This window comes from Ascaphus truei, chromosome 4 (assembly GCF_040206685.1).
Source record: "Ascaphus truei isolate aAscTru1 chromosome 4, aAscTru1.hap1, whole genome shotgun sequence".
NCBI classification, from domain to species: domain Eukaryota; kingdom Metazoa; phylum Chordata; class Amphibia; order Anura; family Ascaphidae; genus Ascaphus; species Ascaphus truei.
In genome coordinates, this window is record NC_134486.1 from 330752531 (window position 1) to 330772136 (window position 19606).

Here is a 19606-nt window from a genome sequence, read left to right on the forward strand (position 1 = left end):
CTTTTTAAGGTAATGTTTGATGATGATTATGAATTAAAACTAGATAGCTCAAGGTTTTTATAGTAACTTTTTGACTTTCTGATTTCGTCCTCCAACCTTGCTTGTCAGCGTCAGTGCATTCATTTTATGATATCTTAAGTAATAATGTTTTTTTTTTATAAAATGTTTATGTAAAGTTATAGTATCATATGAATATGGACATATATACTTATGCTGTAAGTGTATATGTGATTTTTATATCCAAGTGATATTTACTGTATTGTAATTACTACGGATTTGTGTATATTATGACAGCCTCACAGCGATCTATGTGCCAGCTGACACCATTGTGTTTTAGTCCACTCTGTTTCACTGTATCCTCCCCCTTCACTCTTTTCCAGTTCACTCCCCTCCCATCCTCAGTCATTTTTTTTTATTCATTCATTAGCCTATGCAGTCGTCATTGGCTGAGGTGGGGATTCTTAATGCGCGCAGACAGAGCCTCACGTGATCCACCTGACTAAGTACGTTGTGATCATGTGAGGCTGTCGTAGCGCGCTTGCCCGTTGATAGAGTCTACCTGCCAGGAAGTTCCTGCAGTGTTATCATCTACCGAGGAGAAGCTGCAGTCTGGACTGTTACAACAGCAGCTCCCTCTGCGTCCTGTTTGCCACTTTTTGGTCTGTGTTTTCTCCCTCTGCGTCCTGTTTTCCATTAAATTTTCATAGTTACATTGGTTCATGATGATTGGGGGTGTTTTTGTATTAATTTTGTCGTCACTATAATAGGTGATTAGATATTGTGTGTTGTTTTCACTCATGATTAGGAGTATATTCACTTTAGGTGAATTTTCTTTGTATTCATCCTGCATGTGTATTTGCACTTTATAACTTGATATAGGTCATACTGTTTCTGATTTATTTATAGTATCTTTATGGTAGGATTTTGATTAGTTTATATTCAGGATTTATTCATTTCACAGTGGGCAATTAATTTTGTTCACTTTTTTCACTTGCATTATTTTTTGCATTTGTATTATAGCTGGTATTTTAACCTGTTAGATTCATTGTGATCTTATTAAAAATATTGAATTATACTAATCCCTGGTACGCTGTGTGCATCCTTTTTTTCGATAGTACTGTAGGACTGAATAACAGAATACAACACGTTTGTACATAAAAATATAGATATATACATATATAAATATATAGCAAATAAAAAGATCACTTGTGAGCACATTCACATGTCTTAGGCCTCGGGCCGCGCTGATCCGCGCTCCTGCTCTGCCTCGCCTGCTCAAACTGGAGCTTTTTTGTGTCCTGGCAGGTGAGGCAGTGAGCGTGCTTTGGGGGCGTGGCGGGAGGCGGGGCTAGTCCCTCGCTCCCATTGGATGTGAGCGGTCAAGTGACCGCTCCTCCGCTCCCCTAAACAGCAAATTTTAAATTTGCCTGTCCTCAAAATATCTGAGCCTCCGCACGCATGTGGAAGCGGCTGCTAAAGCCGCGCTGATGACAGATGCAGGGGGTAAGTGCATCTGCTCAGTGCGGCCTACTGTACTATGTCCCAGGCCTTAGGTTTGCAACCCAAGCCTTTCACCATTATCACTTAGAATACTGTGCTTCCACTGCAGCAAGGGATTCAGGGAAATGACATGCAAATGAGCACACCGTGTCACCTTTTGTCTGAAATCCATTTTTACATGGAACCCTTTTAAGCTAATGCTCACAGTTAACACAGCTTTTAAGCACAGCATAGGAATCCGATGCAAAGCCAGAGAAACCACTCAGACATGTTGATGGTGGAGGTTTCTTTTTGCCTTTTTCACCCACCATAACTTAAAATGTGATGGTAAATCCTACAGCCTTTAAAATTGCAAATCCAGTACAACCAACCTCACACTGACACCCATTAAGGTTGAAACATGTCTGTGAGCACTTCACTTCCCATCTCTGGGGTCCTGGCGCGACGATCCCTGTGTCTCGTCTGATGCACTGGCGAATAGCTCTATACAACAGACAAAAAGGAGAGGTGAAAGAGGGCAGCCTTGCCTAATCCCTGAGAGTACAGGGAAGGGGTTAGTCTTCCATCCGTTCACTATCGCCACACTGCCACAATACTTAGCACAGGCCAAGTGAATTAGTCCCAGGATGCAGGACCAGCTGAGAGGAGAATGGTGTAACCGAGGATTAGACTCCCACACTGCATGCGTTCCGTCAACACTGGTGTTAGCCTGTGCTAAGTATTCAACCCCTCATTTGAGTATTTATACTTGCTGGGTTTACTGTTGGCTCTGTGGGTATTTGTTTATGACCTACTGTAGATTGTTTCAACCTGTGTACAATACCTATGTTGCTCAGTCATTCAGGAGTATCAGTTCCACTCAGAAAGGGTTACTGAAATCCAAGAGTTGTTATCTGCCAGGAGATTTTAAAGAAGATTTTAAAAAGCACATTTTTCTTACACTATGTTTCCCCCAGTGTTACAATCAAGACATAGTTAAATATACTCCAGTGGCCTCAGATTCACATTTTTTTTTTATTCTTTTAGAATACAAAAAATGGATACTACATAATTCAAATGATATTCAATTTGATTTTCTATCTTCAGAGCTTTTGTTCCTTTGGATATTCCCACAAACAAGAATTCCACGGATTTGGAGAAAATAAAACTTTTATTTCAAGAACTTGGAAGTAGTCGTAAGTATCTTGTTTTTTGATGATAATTTTCAAATGTATCTTTAAGAATAATTTGAAAAGGCTACATAAATAAGACCTGGAAATTATTTAGTGTGTGTGTGTGTGTGTGTGTGTGTGTGTGTGTGTGTGTGTGTGTGTGTGTGTGTGTGTGTGTGTGTGTGTGTGTGTGTGTGTGTGTGTGTGTGTGTATATGTGTTTACGTGTTTACATGCCTTTTTAAAGAGAACTAAATGCAAGTGCAAAAATGTAGAGCTGATCCATATTTTTATATTGGGTTCAAACATAGTACAGGCATACCCCGCATTAACGTACGCAATGGGACCGGAGCATGTATGTAAAGCGAAAATGTACTTAAAGTGAAGCACTACCTTTTTCCCTCTTCTCGATGCATGTACTGTACTGCAATCGTTATATACGTGCATAACTGATGTAAATAACACATGTGTAACAAGCTCTATAGTCTCCCTGCTTGCGCACAGCTTCAGTACAGGTAGGGAGCCGGTATTGCTGTTCAGGACGTGATGATAGGCGCATGCGTGAGCTGCCATTTGCCTATTGGGCGATATGTACTTACTCGTGAGTGTACTTAAAGTGAGTGTACTTAAAGCGGGGTATGCCTGTATTCTATATTGTTCCCTCTACCTTTTTGCTTTCTCCTGAACTTCTATTTACCAATATCCATTGTACAATTTGGGTGAAGTTGTAAACCCTCAAGGGTGCACCAATTTGGAAAGCTAGAATATATCATTTTTTTGTATTTATAAGTATATCACTTTTTATTGTATGAATTTATTAGTGTATAGTTTATTATTTATTGTATTACGGTTATATATTTTGTTGTGCTTTTTCTTGTGTGTGGATACACAAACACACACAGACACGCGCGTATATATTTATTTGTTGGGAATAGTTTGCTCTTTTTATGAAATACAGCCATCCTGTGTGATCCTAAATAACTGAACTGTTTTGTACAGTTTTCCAATGTATTATTGATCAATAATGCTGCTCCCTGCAGGACCTTAGCATTGCTCTTCTGCAGTGCAGCAGAATGAGTCTGCCACAAAGCTCAAGTTGCAGTACATTTGTGTCATGATTCACACTGGGAAATTTGATTTAATTAAAAATCTAAGGACTTCTTTTCTGTAATTGCATAATGTATTAGGCATTGAACCTGATATTTTAATATACTAACGATTGCTCTTGAGATCTTTGTGTAATAATTATAACACTTTTATATCATGGCCTCAAAAAAAATTGGGTTGTCATGGACAGATTGAATTTCTTAAATGAGCGTTTCAATGCCTCTCTAATTTCAGGTTTAGTCTCTTTGGTCTTTTTGATTCTTTCTTCTGTGATACGCTATCCACAATCAAACCACCATATCTAGAATAAATCATTTAAATAATGTGGTAAAATGAAAGTAGTTTGTGAAACATCCCAATACCAAACAGAATTTAGTTCATCAAACAAATGCAATATTTTGTCAGAATTAGTTGATGCATACTGTATTTTCCTACTTCTGTTTTTTTGGTAACAATGTAATCGCTAGCCAGTGCTGCTGTTCTAATGAGAACACAGAACACAGCAGGGGTAATGGTTGATACTTTGTCTCCTCATTTTATAACCAATTAATTAATAATGAGATTTAAGAACATTGGATACTGCCTTTCTCTACTTCCCACTGAGTATAATTAGATTACAAAGACAATCCTCAGTTTTCTGTTTGTGTCCGTTGATACATGTAGAGTACACAGTTTTTTTTTCTTATGCTATTTTATTCATCTCTAATACAGTGAAGATTGGGTTCCATAATATTGAATGTGATCAAATACCGGTACTGTATATAGCAGAATGCTAATATTTCTTGCATGCCCCTTTTTAACTTCTTACAGTATGACCTTGAAAATATGTTTTTATATACCGTTAGAGAAATGGGTGGAAATACTGTCCTGAGATTTATTTTCATGGAGGCAAAAGAAAAGGGATCTTTCCTCATAGATGCGTACATTTCCAGCAGAAATGTTTGTTTTATCAGTTCCTTTTTATACACACATTCCCAGCTAGCTCAAACTTTTACACCCACAACATCATGAATATATATTTGTCAAAAAAAGTGCTACTGAGCATGGCAAATGTATACAACAAAAGACAGGGGTGCCCAATGCTACATCCAATTGACAAAACTTATATGGTAATAACAGTTGTATGGAGGTAGGTGGCACCTCCCCCCAGAGCTCACTCCTCCTGACCTTTTTTAACTTGGGAGGTCTTTTCACTTTGCTGCAAGAATAGGACCTACTATGGTTCTTTCCCCTCATACAGAGGTAAAGGGAAGGGTTCACAGTGTAGTGTAGGACCTGCATTTTTGGTTATACCTTGACGTTTGGTATGCAGGCTTACGACGTTTTGGCCAAAGGGTTTAACTAAATAACCAAGTAATTATTATTATTATTGAAGTATTTAAGCTTTATACTTATTACTATACAGTATATGTTTTGTCAATTGGATGTAGCATTGGGCACCCCTGTCTTTTGTTGTATCCTTTTTAAACAAGTCTTTAGCTGTCATGCACATTGTGTGGTGCTCTCCAAATCTACTGGGAGAATATAACAAAGGCAAAAATCCATATTTCGTGCTGTATGCAAAAACATTGGGATTATAGAAGAAGCTGTTTATAATACAATTGCCATTTGCAAGATTAAGATGACCAAAAGATTGCAGTTACAGAATAATGGCCATAGTTGTTTCATACTTGACACTATTATATGGCTGCTACTTTCTGCTTTCTCAATGAGTTTTAACCTTTTAAGTGCCCCTATGACATCTACTAGTTGACACAACAAGGACTGATACGTCAGTGGCCCTTATGTCCACTGAACTTTACATGATTCCTGCTCCCTTGGTGGAATTTGACATTTTTCTCTGCTGCTCTGCTTTGTCATTAGCACTAATTAATTAGCAGTTATAAAAAGTGATCTAAATGATGTGTGTGTGTGTGTGTGTGTGTATATATATATATCGACTGCATTTGGCCCGCTGGCGTGTCTCTTACTGGCGGCGGATGCAGCGGCGTGGTACAGCGTTCTCCTGGCATTCTTTATCAAGTTTTGTCTTCCCCTACAGCTCCCGTCAAAATGGCTGTGCGGCGTCAAATGATGCCACGTTGCCATGATGATGGGACGCTACGTGGCGTCTGATGGCAGCATGATCCGGTAGGAGAGGAGTGCACGCTGGGCTGGAAGTAGGAGCCGGTGCACAAACCCCTCGCACACCCCAAGCGCTGTGACCGGATAGGCCAGCCGTTTGGTATGGACCGCATATCCAGCCCGGACCGGGGAGGTAGGCCGGAGTGACTGACCAGGACAGCACAGGGTTTATTCCAAGAAGACTTCCTTCCTCCCCCTTTCCCCCCCCTTCCTCTCCGTCCTCCCCAGCCTCCGTCCTCCTCCCCAGCACTTATTCCCCAGAGCCTGTCAGCTCCGTTAGCGAGCAGCAGCTGACCGGCTCACCTCCCTGCACAGTAGGCACCCGACCACGTTACTCAGTGGCACGCTGTCATGCCCGCTGCTCCAGAATCCCTCACCAGGTGTGTGTGTGTGTGTGTGTGTGTGTGTGTGTGTGGCAGTGGGAGAGTGTGTGTATGGATCAAAGCTAGTAAGCTCTCGTGTATGCTGTACACAGCTCATAGTCCCAAAGCGGCGGCTATCTTGAATGAGTGCGCATGCGCACGCGCACATACTGTAGCTGGAAAAAAACTGAATGAAACTTTGCAAGTGCATAGTGGCCGTTGCTTGAGACCCCGAATGTTGTTGTAACTCTATAAAATGATGCACATGTAGCAGTACTATGCTAGATGCTATGGAACAAGGCAATAATGTCAGAGTATAAAGGCATACAGGGCTAAAAGTGGGCTAATCACACAAATAATTGTGACAGTGTGTGGGAAACAGACTGCTTATACACATAATAACAATCTTGTTGCAAGTACACAACATGGATATATTGTGGCACACAGCGTAATGCTTTAAAGCAAGGTGGTAATGTGTATAAATTAAAGTGTTCATAAAATAGTGACATTGTGATATATATATATATATATATATATATAGCGCAAATGGAAATATTACTGTATGCTCATTTGCATGTCTTAGCAGGTCTGCAACCCCGCCTTTCACCATTATCACCCAGCACACAACACTTCCACTGCAGCAATGGATTCTGGGAAATGACATGCAAATGAGCACACAGTGCCACCTTTTGCTTCAAAACCATTAACATGGTTCCCTATAGGCTTAAGCTTGCTGCATGGTCACAGCTTTGAGTACAGCCAGGGTTAAGATGCATAGCCAGTAAACCCACCCACAGACAGCTGTTTCGAACTTAATTGGTCACATAAGTGTGGGGTTGGTTATACTGGCTATGCAAAAATGAAGCAGGATAGGGTTTACCATACTTCGTTAAATTATGGTGGGTAAAAAAAATTACAAAAACCCTCCACAGCAAAGCATATAGCAAATGGAAATATTACTGTATGCTCATTTGCATGTCTTAGCAGGTCTGCAAACCCACCTTTCACCATTATCACACAGCACACAGCAACCATATTAATGGTTTTGAAGCAAAAGGTGGCACTGTGCTCATTTGCATGTCATTTCCCAGAATCCCTTGCTGCAGTGGAAGTGCTGTATGCTGGGTGATAATGGTGAAAGGCGGGGTTGCAGACCTGTCTAAGACATGCAAATGAGCATACAGTAATATTTCCATTTGCTTTGCTGTGGAGAGTTTTTGTCACTTTTTCATTATCACCCCAGAATCCCTTGCTGCAGTGGAAGTGCTGTGTGCGGGGTGATAATGGTGAAAGGCAGGGTTGCAGACCTGTCTAAGACATGCAAATGAGCATACAGTAATATATCCATTTGTTATATATATATATATATATATATATATATATATATATATATATATATATATATATATATATATATATATATGAACTCTAAGCAGAGTTTTTAATATATAATGAACTCTAAGCAGAGTTTTTCCTGACCCTACTTGTAGCTTCGGGGGGGATCATAGGTTGTTGGTGGCCCTGTTCAAAGTGTTGGGGGTTTGTTTTGATTGCTGGGTCCTCTTCCTCTGACCCCTTTGGGTTGATTAGATGTCAGAGGAGGAAATTACACGGAAAGGGGTTATAGAGACCAGAATTTGTAAAGGAGGATCCCACTCCCCAAGCTACAGGAGGGAAGGGACCGAAAGATCAGTGATGGGAGAAGCAGAACCTTTCTGTTTAAAAGTGATATGTATGTATGTATATTAATGGCCCCATGTAGGGACCAAAATGTCGATCCTGCCTACTTGAATAAATAATTGTTTGCTAATGAGGAGTACTGAGAGTGCATTGTTTCTTAATTTCTTCTACATTTACCTGAATTGAACCTGGAAGTAGCACCCAGAGAGATAGAGAGATTGAGAGAATCAGCACTCGTCAAAAGGTGTTAAATAATAGCCAAAGATTGGAATGTCGTATGCCTAGATTAGATGGGTATTATGCAAAGAACAAAAAGTCAGGCACTCCATAGTAAAAAAAAAAGTGTGTAATGTGGTTTCCATGTTTGGGCGTTCAAAGAGCCTTTCAACAGAACAGTAACCATGCAGCAACTCTTTTGAAACATAACCCTCTTGTCGGTGGTGCCAAAATGTTGCAAATTAAGTGATTGCACTATGGACAGTGTGATGATAAGTGTGGGGGAGTGGAAGACAAACAAGAATATGCAGGAAATACAGAATACAAACGCAATCAAGTGTCGGCTCTGGGCAGTACTGTGTATGGAAGATCAGAGAAAGTGTACAGAAGTAAGCAACAACGAATACAAACGTAACAAAATATCAAAATAAATGTAACATCCCTTTAGGATTTTGGTATAAATTGCCAAGAATATTTACTTTTATAGAATATAAATTATGATATCTCTACTGATCTCTGCTCCAAGTATCAACAGAATCTGACACAGTCAGTCCCATAAATTACTGTACTGTTGCAGTCATAAAATGTTTTGTAATAAATACATAGAACTAGGTGATATATTTTGATTGATTATTGTCATTAATTCATAATGTGTACCAGATTCCTTTGATGTTTATATTTATTAATAAAAGCTATGCTTGCACTTGTAATAATCTTGCGTTTGATTAGGAGGTTGCAATTTGACATGCATGTACCGATATGAATACTCTCAAATTTAACAGACCTTAAGAGTGAGTAGATGGATTTTCAATATATAGCCCAACTTCTATGTATTTATCTATCAAAGTCTTTATTAATAAGTATACAATTGCTTTGTTGTACCCATAAGGCTGTGTCCTCTATGCCGCTGACCGCGCTTATGCTTGGTGGTGATGTCATCAACTCTCCAAGCATGTTTTTATAACCGCGAGCCGGGGGGGGGGTAGTGGATCTTTGGCCGAGCAGTGACTGGTGCGGATTGGCTTAGGAGGTGACCCTTCAGCGCACCTGAAACACAGTTTTATCTGTCTCTGCAAGGGCCGTGAGCGTGGCCGAAGAGATAAAAATGCATTGTGCTGACCGCGCCAAGCGCGTCAGCGGCACAGAGAACGTAGCCTAACGGTTGACGGGACGCTCATTCTGCTCCGGACACTACATTTAGCTACTAAAATGTGTGCAGTTACCATGAAAAACTCTATGTATACACTTGTAATTGCATGATGTAATAATACTCGCAAAGACGCCTCTGTCCTGCTATTTTGTGTTCAACTCCGCTCAAGCATCCCAAATGTATAGGCCGATTTTGGCATCAAACATAGCAAGATGAGTCCCCTCCATGACTATTTAAATTAGTCTCAGGGTGAACTGCTTGATAAAGGGCCATGTGTGCCCAAAACATCACCCATTTGTTTTGTGTGTGTGTGTCTGTGTCCGTGTCCGTATCCGGAAATAATTGGACACTAATACAAGTTTTGTTATTTTGGCTGTGTACCAAAATGAATTCCAGTTACATAATTAATATGGGCATAAAGTGCAGTCTATCAGCTTTAATTTGAGGGTATTCACATCCAAAGTGGAGGAAGAGTTTAGAAATTGCATCTCTTTAATATGTAGTCCCATCTTTTTCAAGGGACCAAACGTAATTGGACAATTGACTCAAAAGCTGTTTCATGGACAGGTGTGGGCTATTCCTTCGTTATTTCATCATCAATTAAGCAGGTTAAAGGTCTGAAGTTGATTCCAGGTGTGGCATTCACATTTGGATCTGTTGCTGTGAACCCACAACATGCGGTCAAAGAAGCTCTCAATGCAAGTGAAACAGGGCATCCTTAGGCTGCAAAAAAAAAAATCCATCAGAGAGATAGCAGGAACATTAGGAGTTGCCAAATCAACAGTTTGGTACATTTTGAGGGGAAAAAAACTCACTGGTGAGCTCTGCAACACAAAAAGGCCTGGACATCCACAGAAGACAACAGTGGTGGATGACCGTAGGATCCTTTCCATGGTAATAACATCACAACATCCAGCCAAGTGAAGAACACTCTCCAGGAGGTAGACATATTATTATCCAAGTCTACCATAAAGAGAAGACTTCACGAGAGCAAATACAGAGGGTTCACCACAAGGTGCAAACCATTCATAAGCCTCATGAATAGAAAGGCCAGATTAGACTTTGCCAAGCAATATCTAAAAAAAAACAGCCCAGTTCTGGAACAGCATTCTTTGGACAGATGAAACTAAGATCAACCTGTACCAGAATGATGGGAAGAAAAAAGTATGGAGAAGGCTTGGAACGGCTCATGATCCGAAGCATACCACATCATCTGTAAAACATGGTGGAGGCAGTGTGATGGCATGGGCATGCATGGCTTACAATGGCACTGGGTCACTAGTGTTTCTTGATGATGTGACAGAAGACAGAAGCAGCCGGATGAATTCTGAAGTGTATAGGGATTTATTGTCTGCTCAGATTCAGCCAAATTCAGCAAAGTTGATTGGACGGAGCTTCACTTTACAGGTGGACAATGGCCCAAAGCATACTGCGAAAGCAACCCAGGAGTTTTTTAATGCAAAAAAGTGGAATATTCTGCAATGGGCGAGTAAATCACCTGATCTCAACCCGATCGAGCATGCATTTCACTTGCTGAAGACAAAACTTAAGGCAGAAAGATCCACAAACAAACAACAACTGAAGACAGCTGCAGTGTAAAGACCTGGCAAATCATCACAAAGGAGGAAACCCAGCGTTTGGTGAATCCATACGTTCCAGACTTCAAGCAGTCATTGCCTGCAAAGGATTCTCGTCAAACTATTAAAAATGAACATTTTATTTATGATTGTGTTCATTTGTCCAATTACATTTGAGCCCCTGAAATAAGGGGACTGTGTATGAAAATGGTTGCAATGCCTAAACGTTTCATACGATATTTTTGTTCAACCCCTTGAATTAAAGCTGCAAGTCTGCACTTTTATTGCATCTCTGTTGTTTCATTTCAAATCCATTGTGTGTGTGTGTGTGTGTGTGTGTGTGTGTGTGTGTGTGTGTGTGTGTGTGTGTGTATATATATATATGTGTGTGTGTGTGTGTGTGTGTGTGTGTGTGTGTGTGTGTGTGTGTGTGTGTGTATATACAGTGTTCGACAAACCTATACATTTGCTCGCCCCGGGCGAGTGGAATTAACCCCCGGGCGAGTAAATATTGGCACAAGCAGCACACATTTGGTACTAGGTGGCGAGTAGATTTTTTTGTGTGGCGAGTAGATTTTATGGTGATTTGTCAACCACTGTGTGTGTGTGTATATATATATATATATATATATATATATATATATATATATATATATATATATATATATATACACATATATATATACACATATATATACACATATATATATACACACACACATATATATATATATAGATATATACATACATAATACATACAGTGGTCGACAAATCACCAAAAAATCTACTCGCCTCCTAATACCACACGTGGGCTGCTTGGGCCAATAGTAGCTCGCCACGATGTTAAATCCACTCGCCCGGGGCATGCAAATGTATAGGTTTGTCGAACACTGTATGTATATGTGTGTGTGTGTGTTTGTGTGTGTGTATATATATTTATATCTATATCAGAATAAATTAGTTCTTCAGTATTAGGTGATACCTTTTTTATTTGGACTAACAATTTATGTCATAGGACGAGCTTTCGAGAGTTCTACTCTCTTCCTCAGGTCTGCAATGCTGATTAACAGAGGAATATGGCTAAAACAGTATAAGGTAGAGCAAAAAAAAAAAAAAATAGATGTATTGTAGATAAGGTGGGGTGATAGTATTTGAAGCCATGGAAGGGTGACTAAGAATAGCATGGGGGGGGGTGGGTGGGGGGAAGGGGATGCTTTGGGGGGGGAGGAGGTCTGGATAAGGAGACAGGCAGGATGATTACAAACAATTCTGATAGTGTGTGATAAACCCCATTTCCGCCTTAAGTCGTTTTGGTGTCAGTCATATCATTCTGAGTTCAAATGTTTTACGTTCTTAGGTGCGTTTAAACATTCCATTGAGGATTTTGATTTTTATATAATTTATGGAATGATCTGGTAGTGAGAAATGTGAGCAGTATTTTCATTCTTCGTGGTGGAGTATAGAGTGTCTGTGCCTATTCATTGAGGATGAACAGGACCTGGTGAACAGGACCTCAAACGGTTCCATAAGAACTTCAATACGTTCCACCCGACCATCAACCTCAACCTCACCCATTTCCTGGACAAAGTATATTTCCTAGACACCACCATTACTATAAAGAACAACCAACTACATTATACCACAAACCTACAAACAGAGCCAGCTATTTGAGGGACAACAGCTTCCACCCCACACACACTAAGCATGCAACCATCTACAGTCAAGCCATAAGATACAACCGGATATGCTCTGACACAGCAGACAGAGGCCAGTGGACTACAGCCCTGAGATCGGATTTCAAAAACGGTGGATATAACCACAGAATTGTAGACCAGCAAATCCACAAAGCCACCAGAATATCTAGAAGTTATCTTCTTGAATATAGACAGAGACAAGCGACGGGATACCTTTGGTGTTCGCCAGGGAACTAAAATCCATTGTCCAGGTAGATACAAAACTGCAACAGGTCTTCCCTGAAACACCCTTATTATGATACAGACAACCTCATAATCTCAAGAACATGATGGTGAGGAGTAAAGTATTCAACAGTACAACTGAATGCATACCAGGATGCAAGATGCAAAACCTGCGCAATGCTCCACACAGCAGGCACAATACAAATACCACACAGGAATCTGGAGTACAAAATCAGAGGACGGTTGGATCACCTGTTCCTCCAGCAATGTTGTGTACCTCATTATGTGCATGAAATGCCCAGGGGGCTGCTACTGCATAGGTGAGACGGGACAGGGGCTAAACAAGAGAATGAATCTGCATCGCCACAGCATCACACGCAGAACAAGAGACAGTCCTGTCGGCCAACATTTCTCTACCTGGCCATAGGATGAACGATCTGAAGGTGGCCATACTCAAAGGTAATCTTAGAACACCGAAAGAAACGGTTGCATGAATACAAATGTATGCAACTATTCGGGAAACTTAGCGGTGGCCTAAACCGAGACCGTGGTTTCATGAGCCACTACTGACACGAGAACTCTGTTCCCATGAGTGCTAAAGGTCATGTCTATACATTCTGCGCTATATGAATGCACACACAGCTGTCTCACATACTAATGTACAATGTAATTCTATCCCTATATACCAATAGGAACAACATAGTATCTACACACACTAATAGTAATGCCACACCCTCTTACATTTCTTCACCTACCATTAGTATACACTCCCACTCCACACACACCTTGTGTAAAGTGTTGTATACACTGTAAGCGCTGTATACATTTATATTTACATACACACACACACACTCTTACATCACCAACATTCAGGGACCTTTTAACACCTCAAGTTATCAAAATCGCATACTGCACAGGGGGGAGGGATAGGCTTCAATCACAGATCACATTCCAGGATGCACTGTTTTAAAGTAAAAATCCTTTTGCGCTGTATTTATTGTAGCATCGCCGGAAGAAGAGATCAGTGTATCTCGAAAGCTCGCACAAATAAAAGATTTCGTTAGCCACAGAACGGTATTGTCTTTTCGTTTTTGTGTGCGTTTCCTACGGAAGATATAGGAGAATGGTACAATAGGATAGACCTGAAAGAGGGCTCACACTAGGTCAGTGATTGTAGAATATGGAGGAGGAGGAGAGGATGGAGGATACTGAAGCGGTAAGGAGAGGAGTATGCGAGTATTACAATAGTTTTAGGGATTGGGCTCCTCCTGCTCTTCCCTCCTCTAGAAGTTTTGGATTTATGCAGATAACTCCAAAGGTTAAGTGGGTGATTTATGTGTCACTATTTTGAAAATTCACACGCAATAAATTGTAGAATAAGCTATTTATAATTCTTTGGTGGAGGGGCATATTGAGAACAGCTCGTTGACACATTTTTAATCCTGTGAATTTATAGGCATTAAGAATACATCTAAGAGGATTTGTGTGACTAAAATAATTTTTGTGGGTATAAAACTTTGCCTGGATTAGGGGACTCTAAGTACACCAAACCGTAGCGTGGAAGCATAAAACAATATTTTTATTGTATCTGTTCAACAAAGGAATAGTTTACTTAGTCAACCTTTGTGGAAAAGTTCAAAGTTTCTTTATTTATAAAAATGTTTAACCAGGAAGTAATACATTGAGAGTTACCTCTCGTTTCAAGTATGTCCTAGGCACAGAGTTATAAAAAATACATGGTTACATTAAAGAACAGGGGTTACAGTATACAGTCAAATCACGGACAGATAGAGTTGGAAATATGGGTACAAGGGATAAAAGGCTTGTGAGTTTTAGATTGAAATAGAGCAGCTTTAACATCACCAGACATCAGCAAACGGCTCACACCCTTTAGATGCCCTTCGGCTGCGCCAAAGGCTGTGCGCGTTTGGGACAACGCAGATGCACACTGGGGTGGGTGACTGAGATGCAATGCAGCTGTGAACAAAAGCTCTTTGTGTCCTCATGGTTCATTAACATTCCAGTGGGTGGGGTTGACGTTCACAAACAAGCAAATGTTAACCCTTAGCACGTTGGTCCTTTGCAGAGGGGTGCCGCTCTTGGGGAGCCCCATCAGGCTGTGCGCCTTTGGGACAACGCAGATGCACAAAGTGACCCTTGGATTCTTCTGAATTGTCTACATTTAGAAAATGAGTATTATTTTGTAGCATTGTTGTTTAGTTACTGTACATTACCATATAGTGGTGCTTCAGAAACAGTCTACTGCCAGATTTTGGCCCACCTCATTTCCGTTGTACAAATGTTGGCTGAGTACAAATAAAATGTATTGCTATATTGTAGAGCAGTACATAATGACTGTCTTCACATTGTGTGATTTGGCTCATCCAGAAGATAATGAATAGCTATATTACATAATGTATTGCAAAGAAGAAAAATCCCATGTATATTGCCCTTGGAGCTTAATGAGGTCACACAACAAAATATTTACCTGTGGCCAACAGTTTTGCCAAATTACTATTTAACATGTTCTGAAAAAAAGTGTAGTTTACTAGGGTGCACAACAAACAAACAGACATTGTTTAAAATGTTTATTACAAAGTTGTGAATATTTCCACATCCATATAGGTGGCAGCTACCATTAAAGAATTAAGGCAATCCACAACTACTGTACTTCTTCTTGATTAGAAAAACACATGTGCGATTGCTTCACGTTCAGCTGCTCCTAAGAAGCACAGCTGTTTCAGAATCCTAACATGAAAAAAGCCTTCGTAATTACAACTCCCAGATGAGGCTCTGCGTTTTAAAGCCTATTAAGGATAAGCCTTTATTTTGCTTACCTTTTTCACCAACTTTTACCTGTTTTAGTTCATTTTTGGATCTTTGGCCACTGTCACTGCCTAGCAATAGCAACCCACATTAAGACAATTCTCAAAAGTCCACTACTATCCAAAAGTGGAAAATATTTGGAAAATAACTGTTAAAATTATCAGCATCAAGTTGGTTTCTTATAATACTCATGCTTTCTGTATATTGGATTTTATTTGTTGCCCATCATACTTTTTTTTTTTTTTTTTAGAATTTCTACTTTGTGTAGTTTAATGTTATAAATATTTTTTTTCCTTCACTACCAACTTTGAAATCAATCATAAAAAACTGAAGAACACTGTGGTTATAATATAGTTTTACATTTTTCTAATGTAATGATAAAGCAAAAGAGAGGTAAGCCTGTAACCAATTACTGCCATATTGTATATTTTTACTCCTGTGACTTAATTCTTTAACTTTAATTTAAAGGTGAATGCCTCATACTGTATCTTTTTTTTTTTTAAATAACTATTTTTTGTTATCATGGGGATGTGTAACCATACAGTTAATTCATTTTGTGTCCCACCCCAGAGAAGCTATTGGTTGATTTTTTTACAGCTTTGGATTGATGGAAAACGCTCTGGTACTTAGTTTTAAGAGGTGCATTTTGTATCTGACTTAACAAGGGTATATGAACCTTTTGTGCCCCTCTGGGACACTGAGATCATGTGCTTGCTCCTCGGATTGTTAAGTCTAGGATGACGCGCATGGAAGAGAAGTCTTCTATACAGATCGCATTGGAGCACGCAATACGATTTCCCCTAGGAAATAAGCAAGAAGTCCATCAAGAAGCTATTATTTAATGGGGCCCTTGGAGTACCGGACCCCATGAAGTGATAGGTCATGAGGCACTCAAGGGATTAATTTATAAGGGTGCAAGTCTCTAGCATCTAGTTTTTGCCAATTCCTGTTTGGTAAACAATGGCCAGGATTCTTTCTGTCCAGTTGGGGATGTTGACATAAGGATCTGTTTATTTTTTTTGTTTTTGACTGTTGGCCATGTATATGCATTACATGTTAAACAAATATGTTTTTCAGCGCAAAATAAGGAATGCTCAGTATTTCATATGCAATAAACATTAGAAAGAAAAGAATGAATGAATGTCGGTTTGCAATAAAAACTAACAAAAGTTCTATATGCACGACGTTAAGGGAGAACGCGTATAAAGTATTGAGGTGGTACCTTACTCAGATGAAATTATCTAAATTTATGTTGGGTTACTCCCCATTGTAAAAACGAAATATCAGGGGAGCGTCAGTATCTGAAATAAAATAAATAAACTACCATAGTGCATAACGTTACAATTAAACATTGAGCAGGTAGAACTCCATAGGAATATGCTAGATCATGGATGATATATCAAACATCAGTCATAAACCAGGAAATTGGGAGAAAAAAGACCCAGTAGAGAGACACACAGGCGAGATGTAAAAATGCCAAAAACACTTTATCCGACAATAGTAAAAATCAAGGCATACAGGATACCAGATGGTATAAGGCGTTGGTTTAAGAGTGATCTTGAAGCCGAGTCGCGACCTCGGGAAACTCCCTCACGCAACCGCCTCCTTCACTGGCTCCGTCCTTGCTGCTAGTCCACACCGACACGTCACTTCCGGTTTGCACGTTGGTAGCTGGCGTCACCGGAGCTGCTGCTGTAGACTGTAGCTTGTCTCCCTCTAGGATCTTACGCTGAGGGTTACGCTCTACGCGTTTCGCTGTGCAAGTCGACGGCTTCGTCAGGAGTGCTTTAACCCTTAGAAGGCTATCTTTATATACCCTCCATTATTACACTGACCTTTTCTCCCATTGGTCTGAGTGTAATTAGATCTAAATTGACTAAGTTACTAATTGCCCTTACATACAATTTAAATTGTGCACAAAGTTTATACAATAGAATTAAAATTCAATATTTAATATAATCAATTTAAAAGACTTCATTAATTGCAAAACATTTGTACTTATAAAACATATAATAAAATATATATAAAACTATAGAGAAACTATAGTATGAATACATAATCCCCAGATTCCTGGTTTATGACTGATGTTTGATATATCATCCATGATCTAGCATATTCCTATGGAGTTCTACCTGCTCAATGTTTAATTGTAACGTTATGCACTATGGTAGTTTATTTATTTTATTTCAGATACTGACGCTCCCCTGATATTTAGTTTTTGCTTTGAGTGTGGACGTGGGAACTAGTCCGTGAAGGGTTTGAGTGTCTTTTTTCTTATTTTTGTGCACGAGTATTTTGTTTTATATCACTTTGTATTATCACTGTTACTGCACTGTTGCACTTAGATTGAATGTTTGAGCGCCATTTAGTATTTTTGTACACGTTACTCCCCATTGTGTCTAAAGCAATGTGGATGGGAAGCGGATCTCTTGCATATGCTGTGGTCTTGCCCTCGGGTGCAGTCCCTATGGGTGCAAATCAGAGATTGGCTACAGAGGATCTTGGGCCTCACTATGCCACTGGACCCCTGGCTGTTCCTTTTGGGAAGACCAGTTGAGGGGCTCACCAGAACACAAAACAAATTATTACCTCAAACTATTACCTCAATCAGAAACATAATTTGTTTTGTATGCCAGATGGAAAAATTAACGAGTTTGGTTAATGATACTGGAGCTACATTTTTAATAGTCTGGATCATGTGGCTAGCACAAACAGACATACCAGGAGTGAATGGTACTTCAATTTTTCTATAATAGTATTGGAAGCACGTTCTCCGCTGACTCAATGGGGACAGAAAGGTGAAAGACGAGATTTAGAATAAGATTTAGGGTGAGAAACAGAAATATGGACCACGCGGAGGGATCAGACCAGAGCCCCGGAATCTGAAAATCATTCAATTTAGGAACAAGGAAAGGACTTGAGGAGGACAGGCGGATTCTCCTTCCCCTTCCCCCCCCCCCCATCTTTTTTGTTTCTTAATTTGTACTTTGCTCAATGCAAGTGTTATGCGTTATCATTGTTACATCTGTGGAAGACACTTATACATGTTACTGTTTGATGGTAAAAATCAATACAAATCTGAGTTAAAAAAAAAAAAAAACTAACACTGACTCAAATAATCAATTTATTTTTTATTTTTATGTGTGCGTTTTCAGCAGACCATCCACTTTTTGTATTTCAGATGGTTTGGCTGCCTTGTCATTTTCCATTAGTTCCTTGACCTTGATAGGAATGTTGGCAGCGATCACCTACACAGTAAGTTTCTTCTTTTTAGTGTTTACTCTTTACTGTTTTGTACTGTTCAATGCAATCTTAGTTAATTCTAACAAAAATGATTATATAATCTACAGTGTACATGTTTTAGATTACAGCCCAAAATTTGCATAGTGCTCTATAAACAGTAAATCAGTAAATTTCCTTAACAATGTATTATCCTTTCCTTACCATTTTGTTTATTTAATGTGTTCTCCAGTGCTGGATGTAACTACAAATGAGTAGGATGCTATTAGTTGTAGTCCCCTCCCGTAGATGTTATTTAGGTATTTTCAAAGTGTAATATTTCTTCTATTCACACAATTCCCTCCCTTTCCACTCTCTTGATGCTACTGTGCTTTTTGTTGTCCCTTGTGACCTTTAAAATTATTGTCCTTTCAACTGTCTTTTTTTTTTTTTTCCGTATTTTAATGAGGACGTCACCCGGAGGAATGGCTACTTAAAAAAATAAATTAAATGACTTACCTTTTAATCTACCGCTCCCCCAAAAAGTCTCAGGCCTGGGCTAGATAAAGTTCTCAATTTCCTTCTGGGTCGCCTAACTGGAAACACATAATATATACAGTTACTGTAGGTCTGGAAATAATTGGACACTGATACAAGTTTTGTTATTTCAGCTGTTTACCAAAATAAATTCAAGTTACAATTAAATAATGAATATGGGCATAAAGTGCAGTCTTTAATTTGAGGGTATTCACATCCAAATTGGAGGAAGGGTTTAGGAA

The 19606-nt window shown here is 39.5% G+C and overlaps 1 protein-coding gene across 1 annotated transcript in view; it reads left to right on the forward strand.

Annotated features, from left to right (window-relative positions):
• The window catches only part of LMBRD1 (LMBR1 domain containing 1), a 298972-nt gene that overhangs the window by 146080 nt on the left and 133286 nt on the right, over positions 1–19606 (forward strand). The window contains exons 6-7 of the mRNA XM_075598083.1: positions 2587–2675; positions 18790–18863. Coding sequence (XP_075454198.1) covers positions 2587–2675; positions 18790–18863 — 163 coding nt within the window. The remainder of the gene's footprint in view (positions 1–2586; positions 2676–18789; positions 18864–19606) is intronic.